At 46.2% G+C, this 26369-nt stretch overlaps 1 protein-coding gene across 8 annotated transcripts in view; it reads right to left on the bottom strand.

The window, feature by feature from the left end:
- The window catches only part of LOC119181217 (DNA excision repair protein ERCC-6), a 794400-nt gene that overhangs the window by 686883 nt on the left and 81148 nt on the right, over positions 1–26369 (bottom strand). For all 8 annotated transcript variants that reach the window (XM_075882812.1, XM_075882811.1, XM_075882810.1 and 5 more), the window contains exon 3: positions 12398–12512. In XM_075882812.1, the coding sequence (XP_075738927.1) occupies positions 12398–12512 (115 nt within the window). The remainder of the gene's footprint in view (positions 1–12397; positions 12513–26369) is intronic.

Raw genomic sequence — 26369 nt, forward strand, 5'->3', positions numbered from 1 at the left:
GTTGAAACAAGAAGAGTACCAAAACAACCTGACCAAAAGCTAAGTACCATACAATGGAATGTAAAATAACAGGGGTCATGAAGCACCCAGTTGGTGAAAGAACACATCCTGTGAAAAGAAGACAGGGCTATGAACTGCACAGCCAGATATCGCAGCAATGCGTAAAGGCTACAGGCACAGCACGAAGTTGCTTTCCTTCTGAGGTGTCCTCTTTTCAAACAGAGGCCGGTTCTCACTATCGTCAGTAGGCAGGCATCTGTCATTGGGTGTCATGTTTCGGGCATCCAACGTCGCAAAAGATTACTGGCCAATAGCTGACATAAATCGAGAGCACTGTTTGGATAAGATGCGCTCGTTCCCGTCGACACTGCGAATAACAGTTGTAGCTAAATAAACAGGCTGAAATATGAAAAAACTTCATGTTGAGAAAAAGACGAGCCGCCGTCCCCGTGGTGAAGTGCACCATCGACCTCTTCTTTTATTACTTGTTCTGATCTTAACGTAATGAAGATAGTTACACTCATCGTCCTCTACACAATATTGTCTAGAGCAAAACAAGACCGACAGCCAGGAATTGACCTGAATCCAAGCAACGAAAATGTTCTCTTCTTCTTTTTCTCAGCCCAAATTGAGTATGAGCCACAATGGCTCATTCATCATTGGTAGCATGCGTCATTACCCCCCTCTCCCAAGAAGTATCGTCTTGATGCTGTACATGAAGGCAAAAAAAAAAGAATATGAGATGAAAATTACTATGCAAGAAAAATGAATGGCATAAGACGGAATAACGTAGTCAGTTGTAGAGTCAAGAGTGAAATGAGAAATAAGAAAATTAGAAAAGAATGTATGGCAAACAGGAAACAAAAAGAAAGACGCAAAGTCGCCAATGAAGTGAGTCACCCCACAGGTGATTCAAAGAGTGAAAAGTATGGTTTGAGCTGTGAAACGTGAATGACTTCAGTTTGCGGGGGGCGACGGAATTATCTCGAAGTGCCTTCTGAGAGAATCTCGTAAGTAACGTCGCTGAGACATCGTACGACCTTGAAAGGGCCGAAGTAGCGGCGAAGCAGCTTTTCTGAGTGGCCACGCTGTCGGATAGGGGTCCACACCCAGACTTCATCACCAGGCTTTAAGATAACTTCACGGTGACAAAGATTGTAGCGGCGTGCGTCTGCAGTTTGGTGATATTGAATACGGGGACGAGCGAGTTGACGGGCCTCCTCTGCGCACTGCGCGAATTTGGCGGCGTCCGTGTGGTAGATTCCTAAGTTGCCGGGCAGGAGCATGGCGTCGAACGCCGTCGCAACCTCGCGACAGTAGACTAAGCGAAAAGGTGTGAAACCGGTACTTTCTTGAACAGCAGTGTTATACGGAAAAGTTACGTAAGAAAGAATGGCGTCCCACTTCTTGTGATCAATGTCCACATACATTGACATCATGTCTGCAATTGTCTTATTGAGTCGTTCAGACAGCCCATTTGCTTGCAGGTGATAAGTCGTTGTTTTACAATGTTCCGTGCCACTTAATCACAAGACTTCCTCCAGCATCTCTGCGGTGAAAGCTGTGCCATGATCAACTATGACGACAGCTGGTGCCCCGCGACGTAAGGCGATGCTGTTAATGCTGCGGTGGCTTTTGGAAGTGCCTTTGTTTAACAGTAGCGTGTTAAGTAGTCAGTAGCGACCACAATACACCGGTTTCCAGGCGAAGACGTCGGGAATGACCCCAGCAAGTCCATGCCAATCTGATGAAAAAGGCGCCTTCTGTGGGTCTATTGGCTGTAGTAGTCCCGCTGGTTGTAAAGGTGGAATCTTGACGTCACTGACAGTCGTGACATGTACGAACGTAGTGCTTGACAGTCTATGCAAGACGTGGCCAGTAGTAGGAACGTTGAATCCGTTGCAGCATACCGGTATAGCCGAGGTGTCCAAGCAATGGCTCATCATGACATGCACGTAAAATGTCACCGCGAAGCGTGGTTGGCGCAACAAGCCGATACATAACTTGTGTAGGATGAAAGTTCTTTTTATAAAGCACTCCATTGCGGAAACAAAAGAAGGATAGCAAGCGTGCAAAGCTTCGAGGAGGGTGCGAACTGCGTGCTTCCAGGTAGTCAATGAGCGGGATGAGCTTCGAGTCGTGACGCTGCTGCTCAGCCAAGGTGGTTGCCGATACGGCAGAAAGAAAAGTGTCGTCTTCAAGAGTGGAAACTTGGGCTAGTTGGTGCGTGCCTCGTGCTCTGTGTTCTGCCTCGTGTTCTGCCTCGTGCTCTGTCGCGCACAGGACACGCTACATCCCATGCGCAGTGGGAGTCGTTTACTTGATTCCACTGACGTGTGGGTGCATCTATGTCGGGCAAACCGGCAGGTGCATAAATGACCGCCTCCGAGAACACCGAAACAATGTGCACAATGTGGTACAAGGGCATCTTGGCATTCATTGCCGAGATTGTGGGTGCACCCCTCTCTTTGATCAGTGCTCAATATTGGCAAGGCACAGGGATCAGCTTACCCGAGAAATTATTGAAGCCGAAAAAATACACTTGCTAGGAGATAAATGTGTAAGCACATCATCGATTGCTTTATCACAGGCTGAACGTGATTACCTAGCTGGGCTTTGAGGCAATAGAGGACCTTTCACACGTGTTTGTTACTGATGTGTAGATTAGGCGTGCCTTTACCTTCATGCTCTGTTATCATCCTTTTTAGCAGTATATATTCTTGGCACTCTGTCAAATAAAGTTAGTTGGAAGTCAGCGCTCTTTCTGTCTACCCTGTCCTTTTTCCTTTGTTCGCGCGCTGAAACATCTTGCAATATGTCGTCTTCAAGGTCAGTGTTAGCATTTTCGATCAGTGCACGTGAAAGACAGTCAGCGTCAGTGTGTTTCCGCCCAGATTTGTGGACAATGGTGACATCGAAATCTTGTAGCCGAAGGCTGCATCGTGCTAGACGATCTGAGGAATTTTCGAGATTCGCGAGCCAACAAAGACAATGGTAGTCAGTAACTACCATGAATGGGCTGCCACACAAGTATTAGCGGAACTTTATGGCCCAGACAACAGGGAGGCATTCCTCTTCGGTTGCAGAATAGTTTTTCTCCGCTGGGGATAATGTTCTGCTCGCATCAGCGTTCACGCGCTCTACACCCTTATGCCACTGAACTAATACCACTCCTAGTCAAACGTTGCTGGCGTCTGTGTTTAATTCCGTGTCGGCGCTTTCAGCAAAATGACTTAGGACAGCCGGAGCCTAGAGAAGGCTTTGGAGGGTGTCGAACGCATGGCACAAATCGGGACCCCAAGCAAACGAGACACCAGCGTTTATAAGCTTGCTGAGGGGTTCAGTGATCTCGGAAAAGTTTTTCACAAAGCGCCTGTAGTATCCACAGAGCCCCAGAAATCGGCGTAGGTCGAGCTTATTTGTGGGCTTGGGAAAGGCGGCAACGGCGCGGGTTTTCTCCGGATCTGGGCGGATGCGGGCATGGCTCACAACGTGACCAAGGAACTTCAATTCTTCATATCCAAAATGGGATTTCTCGGGTTTGAGAGAAAGCCCCGCTGTTCTAATTGCCTGAAGAACTGCCTGAAGGCGTTGGAAGTGTTGTTCGAACGTGTCTACAAAGATCACGACGTCATCAAGGTGAACAAGACATGATTGCCATTTGAGCCCCATGAAAACCGTATTCATCATTCTTTAGAAAGTAGCTGGCGCTGAGCATAGACCGAAAGGCAACACTTTAATTTCATACAGGCCGTCGGGAGTAATAAAAGCAGTCTTTTTGCGGTCGCGCTCATCCACTAGATTTGCCAGAAGCCGCTACGCAAATCCATGGAAGAAAAACATTTAGCCTTGCGTATACCGTCTAACGAGTCATCTATCCGGGGTAGAGGATAAACGTCTTTCGTGGTGACCTTATTAAGTTTTCGGTAATCAACGCAAAAGCACAACGTACCATTCATCTTTTTCACTAACACAACTGGCGAAGCCCAGGGACTGGTCAATGGCTGAATTACGTCGTCCTGAAGCATCTGCTGGACTTGGTCACGTATAGCGTCTTGTTCATTTTGAGACAATCTATAGGCATGTTGTCAGATGGGTCTTTTGGTGGGTTTCGTGATGATACGATGCTGAACAAAGTGGCGTCTGTTTAACTTTCGACATAGTGGCAAAACAGTCTTGAAATGAGCTGAGTATACACGAAAGGCTTTCTCATTATGCCGAAGGTAGACTCTCTCGTTTACGTCGAGAGTGCTCGCGAAGGTCTGGTCTGGGTGGCCATTCAATGAAAATGAAGCTAACATGGATGAACCTTCGGCATCGTCGAGTTCTTCAATATATGCAATGGCAGTGTGTCTCGTGAGGTGGCGATATTCGTCGCTGAAGTTCATGACCAGCAGGTGAGCATGCCTGTTGCTAGGCTGAATGATTCCTCGGGCAACACAGATTTGTTGTGAAATAAGGAGAGACAAATTGGCTTCTGCAATTATTGTGACAGAGACATTCTGTCCCAATTCTGCCTTGAAAAAGAGGCTGATTCTAGGTAGAGAGTCAGAGAATCGTTGGTAACAGGGAACGCTTTTTTCAGGAATTGCGTGCTGTCAGTTGCAGTGCAAAAAGAATCCTAAAAAGACAAGTAATTTACAGAGGTTGATGACGGCGCCGTATGCACGAAGTCCATTCCTAAAATGACTGGCCGTGAGCACACGCGCAATACGAGGAAACAGCCCGCAAATGTCGGCGTACGTATTCGAATGCGTGCCGTGCACGTACCGGTAGACATCACCAAATGGACCGTGATCTGACCACCCTGTTTACACCGTCTGAAAACTGTGCACGCGAACGAAACCTCATACTCCCGTTTTCCATTGTTACCCTTGTAAATGGTGCCGGCGTCGTCTACGCGTGCGATCCCTCTCCTTGCTCAGCAACTCTGTTACACAGCGAATGTGTTGGGCATTTAGACAGTTTTGACGCCATCTTCCCTTTGGATGCAATGTGCAATAAGACACCGTTGACGATGAATTCCGTCAGTTCCCCTGCGGCTACCACCTCTCCTATCCAAGACACCCTCCTGCGTAGCATCGATACCGCGCTTACGTCAGTCTAGCGCACAAAGGTTGTTCAACTGCTTGAACGCTTTCGTGCCTCTTTCGACATTGGCTTGCCATTATTGGGGCGCACGTCAGCAGTGGTTCATCGTATTGAGGCCGGTCATCATGCTCCCCTGCGACAGCATCCTTTCCGAGTATCGCAGGCCGAACGCCGCGCTATTAGCGACAACGTCGATGACATGCTGAAACATGGCGTGATTCAGGAATTGAACAGTCCCTGGGCCTCTTCTGTCGTGCTGGTGCAGAAAAGACGGTTCGATAAGATTTTGCGTTGACTACCGCCGCCTAAACAAGATTACGCGGAAGGATGCTTATCCCCTACCTTGCACCAACGATGCCCTGGATTGCCTTCAAGGAGGCGAATATTTTTCATCACTGGATCCGTGCTAAGGCTACTGCAAAGTGCCCGTGGCTGAAGCCAACCGTCCGAAAGCAGCATTCGTCATCCCTGATGGTTTATACGGGTTTAATGTAAAGCCTTTCGACCTTTGCAACGTGCCTGCTATCTTCGAAAGGATGATGGACACCATTCTCCGAGGCCTCAAATGGCAGACCTGTTTATGCTACTTAAATGACATAGTGGTTTTTTTTCTGCGGATTTCCCATTTCATATCGCTCGCCTTGAACAAGTTCTCGAGTGCCTCACAACGACGGCTTGCAGTTAAACCTAAAAAAAATGTCATTTTGGCACCCGTCAGCTTACCATCCTAGGCCACGTCGTCTCCAAAGAAGGAATTTTGTCGGATCCTGCCAAACTTCGAGCGGTTGCCGAATATCCCAAGCCCAGCACTCTAAAAGAACTCCGAAGCTTTATTGGGCTGTCTTTATATTTTCAGCACTTCATCCGCAATTTCGCCTCCATTATATCCCCCTTGACACAGCTTCTCCCCGGCAGCAACCACCTCTCACCTTGGAATGCCATTTGCGATGAGATTTACGATGCTATGCCTACTCCTCACGTCTTCTCCAATTCTGCGCCACTATGATCCCAATGAGCCTACAGAAATACACACAGACGCTAGCGGTGTCGGCCTTGGCGCGGTACTTGCTCAGCGAAAACCAGACTTTGGCAAGTACGTTGTAGCATATGCCAGTCGTACCTTCACAAAGGCGGAGTCAAATTACTCCGTAACAAAAAGGGACTGTTCGGCAATTGTTTGGGCATTGGGTAAACTTTGCACCTATCTCTATGGGTGCCAGTTTGATGTTGTTACCAACCACCACACACTATGCTGGCTGTCGTCCTTGTAAGACCCCACTGGACGCCTGGCTCGTGGGCTTTATGATTACAGAAGTATGATATACGTGTGATTTATCAGTCTGGACGAAAACACTCAGACGCTGACGCCCTATCTCGATTGCCAGTGCCTTTCAACTCTGCCAACTCACCAGCTTCCACTTGTTATTCATCATGACTGACCATCACCGACATGCTGGAAGAACAGCGCAAAGATCCCTGGATCGCTTTCCTGCTTGACATCTTGTCTCAACGGGCCCCAAACTACGCCTCACGCACCTACCTCGTCAAGTCCAACACTTCGCACTTCGTGAAGGCTTGCTGTATCGTCGCACTTGACCGATGGCCGCAGAAGGCTCCTCGTGATCCCCAGTCATTTGCGCGCGAACGTTTGCAGTGCCTTCCACGACGAACCCTCAGTGCGGTCACGCTGGCACGTTCAAGAAGTGCTCGCGTCTTCGCCTGAGGTACTACTGGCGAGGCATGTATAGATACGTTCGTCGGTATGTTTAGTCGTGCCCTGCGTGCCAACGTCGCAAGGTTTCTACTCATAGCACCGCTGGTCCTCTACAGCCATTGCCCTGCCCTGCCCGACCATTCGATCGCGTCGGAGTCGATCTCTTCGGTCCACTTCCAAACACTATTGACGGCAATCACTGGATAATAGTCCCAATCGACCACGTCACATGGTACGCAGAAACATTTGTGCCCCCAGCTGCCACCGTGAAAGACGTCGGGTGGTTCCTTCTTCGTCATTCCATTCTGCAACATGGGGCCCCATGTGAATTACTTAGTGACCATGGCCACGTCTTCCTCTCAAATGCCAATGAGGTTCTGCTCAAAGAATGCTACTGCACCGCTTGTACACTGCACCACTTCCGCATAACATCCTCAGACTAACGGCATGACGAAACACTTCAATCGTACCCTTGCCAACATGCTGGCGATGTACATGTCGGAAGACCACACAAACTGGGACCACACACTCCCTTTCGTCACCCACGCTTACAACTTTGAGTCCCAAACTACTACTGGCTTCCCTCCCTTCTTTCTCCTGTATGGACGTGAACCTTCATGTTCTATGGACACCATTCTGCTGTACCAACCGGATGTTTATGAGGGCAAACCCAACTCTCAAGCTGCTGCTTACGCTGAAGAATGCCGTAAACTGGCTTACTCGTTCACCACGCAAGATCACCACCTCTGAGGGCTTTCCTGATGCAATTAAAGACCTCTATCTGTGTGCGATATTGAGCGATGACGAAATCATTCATCAATTTACAAAATATTTCGATGACTCCGACACCAAAACCAAATAAACAGCGCCTACACAGCCAACGAGCTCGGAGTTGACGCGAGCACTGATGACACTTCATCAGTGTAGAGCGAAAGCATGACGTTACCTGAAATTGAGCCAGACATCATGGCGGGCAAGCGGAATGCCATGCAAAAGAAAATAAGCGACTTTTCTGCGCCAAAGTGTTAACCAATGAGATAACGCTGGCCATATCAGGGTTGCCTTTCTTTTTATTAAACGGCTCTGCACACAGCCACATACGATGTATTAGATGGATTACAATGAGTATCGTGTATTCCTGCCGTGACCCTTTCCAACAGCAAAAAGAACCTATAAAAAAGTGCATCTTCGCATGCATTTACTTTTACAGATTGCCCGACTTTCCGGACATTTTCGTGGTCCCTTGAGGGTTTGGGAAATTGGATGTCAAGTGTAACGCTGCGGCTAATGAGGACATCAGTGATAGGTTCAAGATCATAATCGCTCTCGAAAACTGGTGGTGTTGAGACGAACTCGCCGTAGCTCAGTGTTTGAGAAGGGAGGCGAGCATATTCCACTGCTCAGAGGCGACTTAGCTGTTGTGCCAGTGGGTTAAAAGCAAGCGAGTAACTTTCCAGGGAGCTGGAGAAGGACGGCATCTAGGTGACGCACGAACCCGCTTCAACAATCACGCAGCTCTTGCCACGACGAATACACCGACTGCCAAAAGAAAGATTCCTCAGGCTAGTCTAAGAAGTTTGATACACTGATTGGCCCGCTACTTGCATTCGTCAGACAAAAACTTCCTGGAAAGAATACAGCAACATTGAAACAGCGTACGTAGGTTCAACGCTGCACCAAAATGTCCTCACAGAACACAGCCAAAATATGGACCATCGCATCAGTTTCAACATCACCCGGGTCATCGACACGGAAGGTAGTCGCACAAAAAGGCAGTTCTTTGAGTACTGACATATCCAAACAACACCTGGAAACATTAAGTGGGGACACGGGTCTCGGCAACAAAAAACACCAAAAAAATCGATTTTTCAGTTTGGTGATTTTCATTATCTTCATATCATCTCGCACCTGCCAGCAAAAAATGAACTCGAAAGGACGCATCGTTGAGCCAAAAAATGTCGTGTTCATTCATCCCAGCACTTGGTTTCACTTACAAAATTGCCAAAAACAGCCCCCTTTTGCGTTGCTCGGATTGCGCTAACCACTCATCGGATCGCGGCCATCTTAGTATCGTTTGAAAAAGCTTCTGTGGAGCTCGCTTTCCCACCAGGAACGAACTTTCAATGCTGCAGCCGCTACCAGGCAAAAACAAGTAACAAAACCATGAGGTATCATTGGTCTATAGCAGTCACGTGAGTGAACAGCGGCTCGTGATTGGAGCGCGGGGACTAACAACACTGATGATCACGTGCGCACGGCCGCAAACACACGTGTTGTGACTGCCATTTCAGAAGTTTTGTAGTTTTGTGATCGAAATCGAGATGCCGAACCATGCTCGAAAGTTCCCCACACTTCACAAATTCAGCAAGCTCAAGGAGTCATCGCAGCCAGTCCAGGCTATGTCGTCAGAGCCGAGCGGGATAGAAGACCGGCAGTCGCCGCGATGCAGCAGCCTGACACAAAGGCAGCCTTCCATTGCTACAACTTCTACCAGTGGCGACACGCGCTCAGAGTACCATTAGTCATCGCAACTGCCGACGAAGATATCTGCAGATCTCAGCGGAAGAGCGCAATGGATTCCACGACGAAGCGGCGTTGCAACACAAGCGATCGCGACGGCGACCACGCAATCAGCTGATTGCAGTGATACTTCAACAAGGCGCCAGGAAACAACCCTGCCGCTTATGATTAAGACAGAGAAGAATGCTGCTGCAGCAGATCTCGCCGTTGGAGAAAGCGTGGCGGCGACTGCGACCTCTGCCTGCAGTACTTCAAGTATGCGCGATCGAGCTGCGAGGATAGACGCGACATTTTTGACATCGGCTGACCGAGAACTCGTCGAGCATCGCGCCCAACAAAAAGCAGCGGAACTTTGCTTGGTCTCGGCAACCGATTGCAAAATGAGTGTTCTCACGAGTCAGCACGGCACCGAAAGTTCGTCGGCCCCGACGTATACCATGGTTGACCTTGACATGGTGAACAGTTTACTAAACGAACATTCTGCTTGCCGAGTGTGCCGTGGTCAACTGACCATCGAATGCGGCGTAGCCCTTAAGCTGAAACTTCACTACAGCAACTGCGGATAATTTGGTTCGAAATGGAGCTCGGGACGGGTTGGTGGCAGCAGTAACTGCAACACGTTCGAAATCAACGTTCACACGGCGCGTGAGGTTCGGAGCACCGGGAACAGTCAGACAGCTCTGAATGACACCTTCGCCGCTGTAGGTGTTTCACATCGGGGCCTTCACATGAAAACATAGCAGGAGTACTTAAAAATGAAGCTTTAGACAGCAGCAACGAGAGCTTGTGCGAACATTTGACTAAGTGTGCCACGGTGGTAAAGTGCCTCTACAAGGACCCCAATATCGGCAGCCCCAGAAATATTGCCGTCTCTTTTGATGAAAGCTGGCACACAAGAAAACACACCTCTAACATTGAAATAGCCACTGTGATAGAAGTTTCTTCAGGTTATGTGCAAGACTATGTTGTGCCTTCTAATTTTTGCCTCGGCTGTGAATGTGGTCCAAAACCCGAGAGCCCAAAATACTCTGAATGGCAAGCCAAGCATTCATGCCAGAAAAATACCTCATGCAAGGCTGGCCAAATGAAAATAGAGGCAATGATTTTATTTCAGCGCTCTCTTTCGCTTCATAACTTCAGGTACACCAGCATGCTTTGTGATGGTGACAGCCGTTTGTACAGTGCTGTGAAAGAAGCTAAGGTGCAAGGCTTCATAAATGTTGGAAAAGAAGACTGCTCGAACCATGGGCAGAAGCGCATGGCGACTGCGCTTTGAAACCTCGTGCAGAAGCACAAAAGGGACAGCTGCGAGCGCATCAGCGGCAAGGGCTGCCTCACGGGTGACCTCATTACAAAAATGACGAGTTATTACGGCTGGGCTTTGAGATCCCATTCTGGGAATGTGGATGAGATGCACAAGGCTGTGTGGGCTACGTATTATCATGTGACATCCACTGACGAGAAATCAAACCACAGCTTCTGTCCACACGACCCCGAGTCTTGGTGCAAGCATAATGCAGCCATGGCAAGGAATGAGCCCATCCCAAAAAGCAAGTACAATTTGCCAGAGGCTGTGAGCAATGCACTGCGTCCTGTTTAATAACGCTTGTCCGACAAGAAGCTCCTGCGGAGATGCACCAGAGAAAAGACGCAGAATGCGAATGAGGCCTTGCATTCGGTCATTTGGAGCCTCTCATCGAAGGACAAGAACGCGGCATTCTTTGCCGTTAAGACTGCCATGGCAGATGCTGTTATGCGTTTCAACTTAGGGAACAAGCAATCTAGTTCGCTTATTTTGCGAGAACTGCAGCTAGATCAAACATGCACAGGTAACCTGCGTGCAGTTGAGAAAGACTAACGCCGTGCCGTCGGCTCGGATAGGAAACGTGCATCTTCAGCGGCATTCTAGGCAGTCCCAAAGAAGAAGCACAAGCAAAAGCCTGCTTCAGACTACTCCGCAGGGGCTTTCTGAGTGACTGTGAATACAAGTGCTGTGGCCTTCATGCATGAAATTTTCATTGTCACAACTTTCTCAGTTTTTTGCGTTTTTCTCAAATACAGATTTTTGCATTTTTCGAATTTTGGGGTGAGCACTGTGCTGCTAATACTGATTCCATTTTCTTGATCGTTTTTTTTTTTTTTTTGAATGCTAGGGTATTGAAATGTGCAAGAAAACCTTGATAAAATGGTCAAGGACACAGTAAAATTTTGAAATTTTCCAGAAATCACCAGTGAAAATTCAGAGCTAAGAGACTGCGACATAAAAACTTCATAAGTCAAGGTAAAATTTAGATACTAGCATGAAATCGCATATTTGCACTATTTCAATATTCAGCAATATACATGCTTAGTTATAGCTCTTTTGATGCATTACTTTTTATGCGAGTCACATCCCAAATTCATAAAATAAGGATAGTTGTAACTTTTTTGGATTATGTAAAGAAAATGTAATTACATATTTTCAATCAATGTACAGAGATGAATATTCCCAGAAAAAATCATGTCTCTAGGCCTAATACTAATATATTTCACTATCGGGTCCCATGTCCCCCCTTAACCGTTCAGGTGGGATCTTACCGAGTGCATACTTATACGGTCTAAAGAACCTGTGGAGAAAATACTACAGCGACAAGAATGGAAGGACAATTGACAAGTGGAAACCACAGAGAGAAGCCTTGGAGCTGGCCTAACAGTCATCCCTGAAGAGACCGAATCAGTCACAATACATCTAATCAGTTTGGAGTTTTCAATTTTGAGAACTTTGCACTAAAAGTAGAGCGTTTATTTTATTTGTATAAGTCTAGAAATACAGGACACGTTTGTTTTCTGTTATGTTTCTTATGAGGAAAGAAAAATTGCAGAAAGCAAATATGATAGGGCCTTCAGCACAGTGATGATATGCAACTGTAGATTCTTAAATGAAGACACGTTCATTAGGCAGGAGGTTCAATTCAATAAAATCAGTGTCATTCCTAGGCACAAGTAGCAAAGACAGGTGATTGTGTCGCCTCAAAGGGGAGTTAACAGAAAAAAGAGGTGCCCAGCTGGCATCACTGAGGAAGGCCAACATACCTTGGCATCTCGATCACGGTGCGTCGTGAACAGGACCGATGATATGTGGTGGCTCGCGGCCAGGTGGTGCACACTCACACTCTTCTCGAGGCGCTCAATCTTCTTCTTTACAGCACTGCACAGCAAGACACAGCGCACCTGCTTAAGTGGCCTTTAGTCAATGAGAGACAATGATGCCGAAAAAAGTAGAGGTATGTCTTTAGTGGTACAGTGGACTCTCACTTGATTGAATTTCAAGGAATCCATGAAAATGGCTCACTTCACTGAAAGCTCACTAAACTCAATACACTTGTATCCACTTATGACAATACTGATTTTAACAGTATATCTCTTGTAACAAGTCAGAAGCTGCTGCACCGTCAAGTTTTGTATGTTTGCCATTGTAAAATAACCCACTTGCCGCAGCATCTGTATGCCACATAATCGATTACATCAATGCACTCCAGCCATGTGAATTCAGAGGTAATGGAATGCGAAGAAACGAAGAAAGGCAAAATTCTTGAAAAGAAAGAACAAAGGGAGACATTTAAGCTACTGAACCTTCACAAACTCCAACACCCTGCTGCCCCCTTCAAACTTGCAAATTACTTTACTGCATATTGTTGTGATATTGCAGAAAGCTGACTTTTGAAATCTGCTGCGCTGCCGGAGGTGTAACGGCTTTTGTTAATACACTTTCCGGCAAGCAATTTGAGTAAAAAAATTGAAACTTGCAAGAGTTTCCGTGTATGAAACTTCACAAGTCATACATTGGCACTATGGCGACGGGAAAGCGTCTGAATTTTCAACCATGTCTGAAAAATTGGCAGCTTTGTCATCTTTACCAGTGATGTGTGTTTGCATACCCATCTGATAAATGGTTTTCTCGCCTGCCATTACCCTGTTTTGCTCTTTTTTTTTTCGTGCAACCCATTCATAACAATTATCGATTATAGGAATGAAATTTTCGCGGGGCTTGAGTATAATTATAAGAGGGTTCAACTGTATTCACTAGAATATAGAACAGAATAGTGCGCAACAAAATAAAGTCAATTGATAAAATACAATTTATTTCAAAAATGATTCTGTAATCTAAACTTAAACTGTGGCTCTCAAAGTGGGCAGAAAAGACGAAGCTGTCCTGAGGATCTCTGCACTTCCTCTGGCACAGCTTCTAGCTGCGACACAAACTCTCACAACATTTAAAGTATATCCTACAGCCTCAGCTGGAGATACACAATTTGGACCTACATCAGCCATTACTTTTTCGTCACACTCATTATCTTACAGCTTCGGACAGAAACTGGAAAACAATTGCCAGACTTGATAGCACTGCGCAGCTACTGCAGTGCATGTGGCTCATTTTAATATCCTGCTCGGCCGCTTGCGACACAGCTAACACAAATGATCTCGTACCATTGCCAATGCACACGCGATGGTACGCCACCACGTATCGGCTATGTCAGTGCTACAGAGAATGAAACTTCGTTCAATTGGTGTCAAAAACAAGCTACTAAGACCTGCACACTTCACAAGCTGATTCAACTGAAGGATTTTTGCACAGAATATGTAGAAAAACCGCTGAGGATTCCCGAAAAGTTGGGTATTTGAATATATCTCATATTTTCAAATATTTCTAAAAAAAAAAACAAAGGCTCTACCCACTGAGTTATACTGGTGGCCATCCACCTGGCCATCCACCTGGCCATTCCCCCGGACGGAAGGGATGGATGCTAGAGTAGATCAGTTGGTAGGGCATCAAACGCATTATTCGAAAGTCGCAGTCCCTGCCCAAGGCAAGTTATTCTTTTGTGCCCTTTTTTTTTCTTCTTATTTACACTACAATCAATACTAATAACATTCCCCATATATTGCGTTACATCACTGTCCGTTAGTCTGCATCAATATTGTGCCTAAAAAAGAAAACTAACCCTTAAATTTCAATGTTTTTTCCTTCTTTACAAGTCAACTGAGAATGATTGGTGTGCCGATCCCAAACATCATTTATTTTTCTCCCCGATACAAAAAGATGGGTTAGTTAATGGCTTCTCAAAGAGACACATACGAAAACAAGATCGTGTCTTGGTTCACAGCCATGCAGGCAAATGTAGAACGCTCTGTATTGTACTGTCAACGGGCATAACGTAGCATGTACAATAAAAAGTCACAGCTTTGCTGCAAAGGTGAAGCAATGAACGAGATAGCAACAAACTGGAAGGTCACTGTTGGAGACCACCAATGATGACCTTTTACGCTGCCTCTCCAATTGGAGCGCCACCGTAGTGGAGGGCTCTGAAAATTTCGACCACCTGGGATTCTTCAACGTGGGCCTAAGGCTAAGCACACAGGCCTCAAGCACTTTCCCTTCCACCGAAAATTAGGCCCCTGCAGCCGAGACGCTGTCTCACGACCTGCGTGTCGGCAGTTACGTAGCACGTAATCTCTACAAGCGGACAGCTGACCAATAATTGCCCACACAATAATACCACAGTTGTAGCCAATAAAGAAAAAGAAGCCATTATATATTCCATTTTTTGGTTCCTTCATAATAAGTGCGTCGTTACGGAACACTAAATGCATTTGGATAGGCAAGGGCCACGTTAACACTCGAAATGAACTGCGTGTTCACTCAGGGGCACGACAACGCAAGCGACCCATGCCTAATCTTTCAGATTGCCATGTGCTGCTTATAGACTGGTCCGTGCCTTTTGCTGAACCTACCCACTGAGCCCACAACCCTGTACGTTCATGAGGCAGGTGATTGCATCGCTGAATGGCCTGCCAACTATCCGATACCCTCAAGTAATCCGGAACCAGCCTGGATTCCACTACTGGCCTGGCAACCCCTGGGCGCATCGACGTCATCGACTCTGCACTCCGACTCAAGGCTATATAAGGCGCATCCATCGGACAGCCATTTGGGGCACAACAACGCAAGCGACACAATGTTCACCCCACGCCTAATCTTTCAGGTTAGTTACCTCCGCCATGCAACCGAGTATCGATGTGACAATCGTTTTCTTGTCGCGGTGTCGTGCCCCTACGATCCTGATTTGTACCGTGCTATTCGCCAGTATTCTAGTACTGTTGCGTTTGCCTACAATATGCTGTGTCACCAGTTATTGATCATTTCCGGTGATGTTGAGCAAAATCCCGGTCCTACAACAGAAATTCTGGCAGCCCTAAGCAAGCTGGAACAAAACCAATGTAGCATCCATACCGAGCTGAACGAACTAAAGAACACACAACTCGAACACAGCAAAATGCTCACAGATATTAGCGGCCGACTAGCTGCTCTAGAAATCACGCACCCAAAACGAATCTTGATCCAGTTGTGAGCAAGGCAAATCAAATTAAACGTGATATCGAGGTCCTGAAAGCTGCAAACAATGATACCAACAACCGAATGCGCAGGAACAATCTACTTTTTCTTGGCCTCGATGACGCAGAAAAAGAAACATGGCAAGAATCTGGAACAAAAATTCTAAAACTATGCTTTGAAACTTTGAAGCTACAACTGGACACAAACACCATCGAACGTGCACACCGCTTAGGCAAATTTGAGAACAAGAAAAAGAGGTGTATCATAGTAAAACTAACCTATTTAGAAACCAAAGAAAACATCCTTGCTTGCGGCCGTCTACTAAAAGGAACTGACTATGCTATCAGAGAAGATTTTGCTCCCAGTACTCGCCAAGCGCGCTCTAAGTTGATACAGTTCGTAGGCCCGCAGAAGTGTGCCTTCAAACTTTCATTTGACAAACTGCATGTTGGAAACAAGACATATTTCTATGACATTACAACTGATAGTGTTCTAGAGTGCGCAAATACTTCTACATTTCGACCTACTCCTCCTGACGCACGTGATAGAGAGAGAGGGAGAGAAAAACGAGAAAAAAAAAGGAAAGCAGAGAGGTTAACCAGATGCTAGTATCCGGTATGCTACCCTTCACTGGGGTTGGGGAATAGGTTGTTGAAAGAGAAAGAGAGAGTTAAAAATAAATAAGAGAAAAACACCGACACACACGCACACACAAAATCAGTCCACTCAGAGGCGTTCCGACAGGCCAGTAGTTCGCAAAAAGCCCAGTAGCGCTTGCACAGCTTTCTTCTGTGATGATGAGTCATGACGATGGTGCAGTATTCTTTCTTCTGACAGCAACTGGTCATTTAACCTGTTTAGTGTATTAGAAAAGTATTGCCTTTCCGAAAGTATTCCGGGCAGTCACACAGGATATGTCGAATTGTTTCTTCATCTCTGCAGTGTGCACAGTCGGCGGTGTCGGCCATCCCTATGCGGAACGCGTACGCACGGGTAAACGGGACTCCCAACCATAATCTGCACAGAGCAGTAGCGTCTCCTCGTCGAATTTTTGTTGGAAGCTGTAAGCTTAACGTCGGATCAAGGGAACTGTATCAACGTGATTGAAATCAACCAGGTACCAAGTGACGCAGTTCAAATAACCAGTGCCGTTCAAAAAACCGTCCGTCTACAATTTTGAATGCCAACTTTGGTTTCACAAACGTCAGAAGTGTTGTTCCCAAAAGACATCAGCTACACGGTTTCATCACAGACATCGACACGGACACTCAATGAGACTTGGTTAACAAACGACATCGAAGACTCTGAAGTTCTGGCTTGTAACCCGAATTTCACGCTAAACCACAATGACCGAATTGATAGGAGAGGAGGAGGTGTTCTTGTGGCAGTCAACAGCAACCTCTCGTCCTCACTGATCTGTCATGATACTAACCTAGAACTAACGTGGGTCTGCGTACACAACTGCTCTGTGAAATCAATGTTTGGGATCTGTTACAGACAGCCAGGCAGTCGTTCACTTTTTTGCGATTACCTGCGCAGTTCTCTTACAAACATAAAAGATAAATTTCCTGACGCATCTATTGTTCTTTTTGGCGACTTCAACTATCCTGATATCTATTGGCCTCTTCTTTCAGCACCCAATCAATCTTTAAGCGGATCCAAACAGTTCCTGGAATTGGTACTTGGTTTTAACCTACATCAAGCAATAACCACACCTACTCTAGGTGATAACACTCTTGATCTGTTGCTCACCAGTTCCCCTGATGACGTATTGAGTGTCACAGTCCATCCTGGAATTAGCGATCACAATCTTCTTTATATTTCCCTCTCAATGCTACTGAAAAATAGAGCGCCTACTGTATCGAGTGTGTTATCTGAAGCGAGCCCGTGCTATGCGCAGACGGTGCTCCATGCAGGCTGTCACCCTTGCCCCTCACATGTATATAAGCACACTCGATTAAAGGCAGTGTTCGTTCTCCAGCAACCCGAGGCTGGCGTCTTGCTTCATCGCATCGCGCGATACATGGTGTCACAAGTGGCGAGTCACCGGTTTTGATAGGCGTCCCAGGGCGCCTGGAAAAAAACAGCGATAGAATTTGTGAAGCCACCGGACCCCCTACGTTTTACAGGGGACATCAGTAGGAACTGGAAGTTGTTCATACAGAAATTCAACCTGTTCCTGGCCTCGTCCGAAACCACCGACAAGAAGCCTCACCCGGAGACTGCGAAAGGTGCCCTTCTTCTGATTATCGCAGGCGAAGAAGCCATTGAGGTCTAACACACCTTCACTTTTGCAAAGGAAAGCAGCCTTGACTACGCTACGGTGGTCAAAAAATTCGAGGAGTACTGCAACGCCCAACAAAATGAAGTCTACGAGCGGTAGGTCTTCCGGAAGAGGGTCCAGGAGCCGGGTGAGCCTTTCGAACATTTTCTGAGAGATTTGAAGACTCAAGCCCGAGCGTGCAACTTTGGTGCATTGACTGATTCAATGGTCCGAGAACAAATCGTCTTCGGAACTAGGGATACTAAAGTAAGAGAGAAGCTGCTAGCAGACAACAAGCTTACCTTGGAAAACGTCGAGAAAACTTGCAAGGCGACAGAAATATCCGCAGCACACAAAGAAGCTTGGGGTCAAGACACGAAGCAGGTTGACCCAGTGTGCAAACAAAGCCTCGTGGCACGTAATTGACAGGTGCAGAGACTACAAGTGTCAGAAATGCGGGCGAACACATGAACCACGTAATTGCCCTGCGTTTGGAAAGGCATGCAGAAAGTGCAAAAAAAGAAACACTTTGCAGTTTGCTGTAGGGCGAGTGCTAACGTCAACGAACTCAAAGAGTCTGAAGACGACTTTGACGTCCTCGAGATTTCAGTTAACAAAATCAACTGTTAATTAACTGTTAATTAAGTTAATTAACGAGGAACTTGCTCGCTTTTACGAAAACTTTGAAAAATCCTACAGAACGCGCTCTGTAAATTCTAATTGGGAACATTATAAAAACTCATTACTGAGCTTAAAAACTAAATATATCCCTACAATAATTGTGAAGTCAGACTCCAATAACCTATGGTTCAATAAATGTTTAAAATCATTGCTCACGTGAAAAAAAATGTCTATATAGAACAGCGAAATGCGAAAAATAGCCCAGAAGCATGGAATTGCCACCGCCTATGCGAACTTCAATACAAAAAGGCAGTTATTGCAGCCAAGGATAAATTTTGTTCTGCTGACCTGATTATGATTCTTCGTTCAAACCCAAATAAATTCTGGCGTGTAATATCTGCGAAGCCGCAAACTAACCATATAAATCTTGTTAACTCTGATGATGAACCGATAAGCTCTGAGGAAACCGCTGCTGCTCTAAATCTCTTTTTCACATCCGTATTTCACATACCTAATACCTGCCCTGTTGAACCTATACCAGTTCTCTTCTCAGACCATGCCTGAAAAACAAGTAAACCTGAATGGCCGGCTGCGACGACATTAATTCTAAATTATTAAAAAACACTATAGCACTCTAGCAAAATTTTGTATCTTATATTTAACCAATCTTTAAACACAGGAACCTTGCCAGATGATTGAAAGAAAGCTAATTTAAAGCAGGCCGGCGCGAAAGCCCCGCTAACTACCGCCCGATTAGCTTAACTAGTGTTCCATCTAAAATTCTTGAGCATATTATAGCATCAACTCTTATGACCTACCAAGAATCAATCAGCTTTTCTACCCTTTTCAACATGGTTTCCGAAAGTATATTTCCTGCGAAACACAACTGGCTGAATTTACTAATGACATACTACTGCGAATTGATGATCACGTACGAATAGATGCAATTTCCTTAGATTTCTCCAAGGCCTTCGAACAAGTACCCCACAAGCACCTGCTCATCAAATTATGTGCTCTTGGTATCCCCGCAAACCTAATAAAATGGCTCGAGCATTTCTTAACAGGACGCGTTCAGTTTACCGTTACTAACGATTTCCAATCAACCCTTACCAGCGTCACTTTCGGTGTTCCCCAGGGCGCCGGCTTATCACCTCTATTATTTCTTACATACATTAATGACCTTCCTAGTAACATTAAATGACAGCTGCGCCTATTTGCAGACGACTGCGTTCTTTATAACCCCCTTCACTCCCCTAACGACGCAATCACCCTACAACACAACCTTGACACCATTACTTCATGGTGCGAAAAATGGTATATGCCCCTAAACCTCACAAAATGCAAGGTCATGTCCTTCACACGTAAACACAACACCTCAAATGAAACCTACTGCATTAATTCGGTTCCCATTGATCACACGCGCACTTACAAGTATCTAGGAGTTCATCTGACATCAACACTATCATGGGTGAAAAACATTGAAACCATTCGTTCTGAAGCTTCTTGGACATTAGACTACTTATGATGTAACTTGCGATCTGCATCTCCTGACATAAACTCGCATATCTGGCATACGTGCGACCAAAGCTCGAGTATGCGTCATCCATCCGGCATCCTTCACAAGCTTATCTCACCGATGATTTGGAAGCCGTTCAAAATCGCGCAGCTCGTTTCATTATGTCACAATATTCAAGGCATATCAGCGTAACCGCACTAAAACAAACGTTGTCACTCGCATCGCTCGCTTCACGTCGCATAACCTCTCGTATCTGCCTCCTTCACACATTCTGTTACTTTAGCAAGTCGGGACACCCTCTCCTAAAACGCCCATTAAGAACGTCATCTCGCCTGTCCCATACGCACCCTCTGACCATAAAATGCCGGACGACGGCGATGAGCAGCTCTTTTTTCCCCCATGCCGTAACACTCTGAAATGCGCTGCCAGATAATATTGTTTCTTGCAGGGACCACTCAACATTTCGTGAAAAACTAACTCTTTTCTAAAATCCAAATGCAATGTCTTAACAGCACATTAACTCTTGCATTTATAGTTGTTTTACTGTACTCCCAGAATTTATTTATCGCCTATCATATTTTTTTTGTTTTGTTATGTGTGTTATTTCCGCTTGTTTTCTTTATTTGCTTATTCATTGTAATCAGTGTGCATCATCATGTTATTACATTGCTTAGAAACTTGCAACCTGGATCTACGACCCCCCTTTACGTAATGCCTTCGGGCCCTTAAGGTTTAATAAATGAAATGAAATGAAAGATGTATCACCCCAGACCGAAGTGGCTTAGAGGAGCGTGCCATCTGTCAGAAACTTAGACGGGTGCCGTTCAGACACCTCTCATATTCCTCCACAGGAATTGGAACACGGTCAGACTTTTAACACTACTATGCGCAAAAAAAAATTACTGCGTTGTTTTATTACTTCCGAGCTTTCATTTGTATCTTTTATTTTAGAGCAGGCAAGGATTAATGATACAATACCAATTTGAAATGTCGACATCACTTTCTTTGTGCTTATGACAATTGGCAGTGCCACAATGTCGTTTTAGGAGTGCACAAACGCTAGGTTTTTAACAGGCTTGAATAATGGCCCAAAATATTCATAAATCGGCATGCCTGCTGCTTAGTGAAGCAGTTTTTTTTTTTTGCTTTCCTTTTCACAAAGTGATTAAGGGTCTCAGAAAAGCCAAATGTTGGCACACTCTTAGCGCTTCCATAAGAAGCGTGGTTTTTGGTGCGGGTCATAAAAGAAGATGACAGACTCTCTTGAGTTCATTTGAGTGGTATAATATAGCCTGAATTGCACAGAAATTACTGAATAAAAGCAAATTATTTTTCACATGTCATAAACCAACTAGCTCAACAAATTTTTTGCTAAACCTAGTAAGTGCTACACAAAATTACTTTTTGTCTATAAAACGTTTCAGGCTAACCGATAGCTTAAAAGGACTGTTTACCACTCGGAAGAAGGGGTGCTGTGGTCGCCGTTGAGAGCGGACGCACCTGATCTCATCTCTGCAGTTTTCGAATGAATCCGCAAGAGTTTCAGTGCCTCGATCAAAAATTTGATTACCACCGACTCCCCAACGATCACGTGGACTCGGGGACACCAAGTTTCACGGCGTGTATTTTTTAGACTTTTACAACCACATTTACATTGACAATGCGTGTGAAGCGTTCTAGGCCCACTGGCGTTCTGACCGAGCTAGGGCGCGTCCACTGCTCACGGACGCTATACGGCGGGCCTCACATTGAAGATCTAATCACGGATGTGAACGAAAGAGCGTCAGACGACACTCCGGATGGGCACGACGATAGCGATGTCGTAAAGCTGCCCGAAGCCAAGACGGATGCCGACGGCTGGACTGAAGTTACGCAATGGAAGAAAAACCGCAAAGCTCGCTGCAACGACGAACCATCCCTGGGGAGCCAGACCGAAACGCGCAGCTGCAAAGGAGGCATTGTGAAGAAAATTTTACGTACGAGTAAAGTGCCGAGGCTGCCAAAAGGAGACACTAAGGTGATCATGAGGCCACGGAGTGGCCTGAACCTCCACAAGGCGGGCGGGGTGGCATTCGACAAAACGATCTGGAGAACCAGCATAAATGTGGAGGAAACAATCACGATTTGCCACAACTACACTCAAAACATCTTGGTTGCCAGCACGCCCGACGAGAAAACGGCAGGCAAGTCAGCGAGGTTCCGCTAAAATAGAGTGAGGGACAAGGAACACGAGGTCAGTGTGTATGTCTCTGTGCCGGATGAAATGGTCAAGGGTATATTAAGGGACGTCCCGCTCAGTTATACGCAAGAACAGCTCTCCTAGGCATTGATCACTATGAGGAACCCGAATCTCGCCTACGCGAAAAAGCTTGGGAACACCTCTACAGTAATCTTCCTCTACGAAGGAAACAGAGTCCCGATGTGGGTATACTTAAACAGTATAATGATAAGAGTCGCACTCTACCGAAAGCAACTCGATTTCTGTCAAGACTGCGGAAGACTCGATCAACGAGCCGACGTGTGCCCAAAGCCGGAAGTCAAAGTCTGTCTGATTTGTAGCATGAAAAACCCAATTACCGTGCGCAAGTGCTTACCAAGGTGCAAAATCTGCGGGAAAGCCCGCCCTACAATCAATCACACATGTAAAGCAAAGTACAATGTTCCGTACGTGGTCAAGGCGAGGAGATGGCTCGCGAAAAGCAGGGACGGATGGGAGTATGGGAAATAGGGCGCACTCACTTCTGAAGATGATATGGGGGACCAATACCCGGCCCTCTCGCAGTATGACCCATCGGAATGTCACCCAAGAAGAGGCTGTTCGAGATCAAGGTGCGGCTCCCGACAATGCGCCATAGCCCTTGCCCCCCCCCCTCCTCCTCATCGGCGGTAAAAAAAAGAGGCCTCGCAGTAGAAGCAAAAGCCACAGCCGAAGCAGGAGCCGTACTGGACGAGACTCAAGTAGCGAGCCTAGTTTCTCGCCGAGCAACAGGCAGCCTCCACCTGGTAGAAAGCCGAAGGAATCATGCAAGGTTACTCGGTCACACCTGGACGCTCAAGAAAGCAGGTGTCCGGAAGGAAGCTCACTCCCCGAAAACCTAGCGAAGACCTTGAATTTGCCAATCGGGGCGAGATTAGAGAAGTTAGTCAAAGAGAACAGAGAACTAAGGGACAAACTGAGTAGGGCGAGACAACTACATGAGAAATCGGCGAAGAAGATCGAAGAGTTGCAAAAAACGCTAAACAAATCCTCAAGCGCATGGCAGGGCACGCTGGAAAAGCCCCCACCCAGTGTGGGCCCATAGAGCACACCAGTGGGGCGGCGGAAGAGGAGATTGACATGCTCGACGCAGACGGACCAAGGGTTGGGTCCAAAGGCAAAAATGAGAGTGGCACGCAAGCGGGTGACACAGAGAACACGCAAAAATCACAGAGACCCAGGTCAAGTGCCAAGAAAGTAGAAGTGCTCGAGCAAATGAATGACAAGTTGGCGAATAAGACAGAATGCATGTTTGAAATGCTTCTTACGAGGCTGAACGAGTCCGACGCCGAACCGAATGCGCAACACGGCAACGGTAAACACTCAACTTCTGGCTATGAACCAGTAAATAGAAGACCTAGAGCGACGGAAGAAGCAGCAGCTGCCGCCGGAAATGGTCGATACCCCGCCTTCCATCACTAGCATTCCGACAATCGTCAACAGAAGCAATAAAGTCAATGTCACCCGCCCTAGAGCAGAAGGGATGCACAGTCAGTCGAGCCCCTCCAACACCCTTGCATGACCATGGCTACGCCTCGCGTGCACAACGGTAGACTTATCATCTGGCAATGAAACTGCTGAGGCTTCAAAAACAAAAAAGCTACGTTGATGCAGTACATGAAAACACTTTCTAGAAAGAAACTTCCAGACAGGATTGCCTTCATCATCATCAGCCTGACTACGTCCACTGCAGGACAAAGGCCTCTCCCATGTTCCGCCAGTTAACCCGGTCCTGTGCTTGCTGCTGCCAATTTATACCCGCAAACTTCTTAATCTCATCTGCCCACCTAACCTTCTGTCTCCCCCTAACCCGCTTCCCTTCTCTGGGAATCCAGTCAGTTACCTTTAATGACCAGCGGTTATCCTGTCTACGCGCTACATGCCCTGCCCATGTCCATTTCTTCTTCTTGATTTCAGCTATGATATCCTTAACCCCCGTTTGTTCCCTAATCCACTCTGCTCTCTTCTTGTCTCTTAAGGTTACACCTACCATTTTTCTTTCCATTGCTCGCTGCATCGTCCTCAATTTAAGCTGAACCCTCTTTGTAAGTCTCCAGGTTTCTGCTCCGTAGCTAAGTACCGGCAAGATACAGCTGTTATATACCTTCCTCTTGAGGGATAGTGGCAAACTACCTGTCATAATTTGAGAGTGCTTGCCAAATGTGCTCCACCCCATTCTTATTCTTCTAGTTACTTCAGTCTCGTGGTTCGGCTCTGCGGTTATTACCTGCCCTAAGTAGACATAGTCTTTTACAACTTCAAGTGCACTATTACCTATCTCGAAGCGCTGCTCCTTGCCGAGGTTGTTGTACATTACTTTCGTTTTCTGCAGATTAATTTTAAGACCCACCTTTCTGCTCTCCTTGTCTAGCTCCGTAATCATGAGTTGCAATTCGTCCCCCGAGTTACTCAGCAATGCAATGTCATCGGCGAAGCGCAGGTTACTAAGGTATTCTCCATTGACTCTTATCCCTAACTGTTCCCATTCTAGGCTTCTGAAAACCTCCTGTAAGCACGCGGTAAATAGCATTGGGGAAATTGTGTCCCCCTGCCTTACACCCTTCTTGATTGGTATTCTGTTGCTTTCTTTATGAAGCACTATGGTAGCAGTTGATCCCCTGTAGATTTCTTCCAGAATGTTTATATATACTTCATCTACGCCCTGATTCCGCAGTGTTTGCATGACGGCTGATATTTCTACTGAATCAAACGCTTTCTCGTAATCTATGAAGGCTATGTATAGGGGTTGGTTATACTCTGAGCATTTCTCTATTACCTGATTGATAGTATGAATGTGGTCAATTGTTGAGTAGCCTGTTCGAAATCCTGCTTGTTCCTTTGGTTGATTGAATTCTAATGTTTTCTTTACTCTGTTAGCAATTACCTTTGTAAATAGCTTGTATACTACACAGAGCAAGCTGATCGGCCTGTAATTCTTCAAGTCCTTGTCATCTCCTTTCTTATGTATTAAGATGATGTTAGCGTTCTTCCAAGACTCTGGTACTCTTCCCGTCAGGAGACACCTCGTAAACAGGGTGGCTAGTTTTTCTAACACAATCTGTCCTCCATCTTTCAGCAGATCTGATGTCCTCCATTTCCTTAGATTGTTGTAAGGATTGCCTTACAAGAACCTTATGACCACGTCAAGCTTTCAGGGTACGTCACGCACTGTCCATTCTCCAACGCACAGGGCAGAGAATCACGATGTCCATCTTTGTAAGAAGGGGAACAGCGTTTATTGAACACGAGCTGGACGTGGCAAGAGACATCGATATTGCTCTAATAAAAATCATACCAAGCAAGGGCATAACAGCTGGGCTGTTCGTCGTTTACAGCAACCCCTCGAAGAAAGGTCTCACTCACAACTTTGACTGCCTCTTCCGCAAAGCGATGGCGAAAGCCGCCTTCAAACCTCTGTTGGTTTGTGGAGACTTTAACGCCTCGCACACACACTGGGAATATGGCAACGCCTCGCCCAAGGGGAAGAGGCTGGCCAAACTAGTGACCTCAGCCTCACCTTGCTAAACGAGCCGATGTCACACACCAGAATCTGGCCGGGTGTGTGCCGCGACGCGACCCCAAACCTCTCGATATGCGTTAACACAGACATGGTGAGTTCGGAAAATATGTTTGAAGACCTAGGAAGCAGTCATCGAATCCTAATCCGGCTTAGTTTCTCGCGCATGTACGGCAAAACAAACTCTTTTAACGCATCCGCTTTGCCTCGTGCCATCACGTTGTGGAATGATCTTCCCGATAACATGGTATCTGACACTAACCCTGTTTCCTTCCGCAACAAATTGGTCTTACATTTTAGTTGATAATTTCATGTTCACAGCTTCGTTCTTGTATGTATATGACATTCATAATGCTGTGCAAAAAGTTTTTTTTTCTAATGCGCTTATTGCCCCCTTATTTTTTGTGCTTTATTTTTGTTTGCTTAGGACGAACTGTTCACACTTCCTGCAAGCACTTTCATGATTTTCCCAGTGTATTATACCACAATCTGTGCCA

The sequence above is a fragment of the Rhipicephalus microplus genome, unplaced genomic scaffold, assembly GCF_043290135.1.
Source record: "Rhipicephalus microplus isolate Deutch F79 unplaced genomic scaffold, USDA_Rmic scaffold_14, whole genome shotgun sequence".
Taxonomy (NCBI): Eukaryota; Metazoa; Arthropoda; class Arachnida; order Ixodida; family Ixodidae; genus Rhipicephalus; species Rhipicephalus microplus.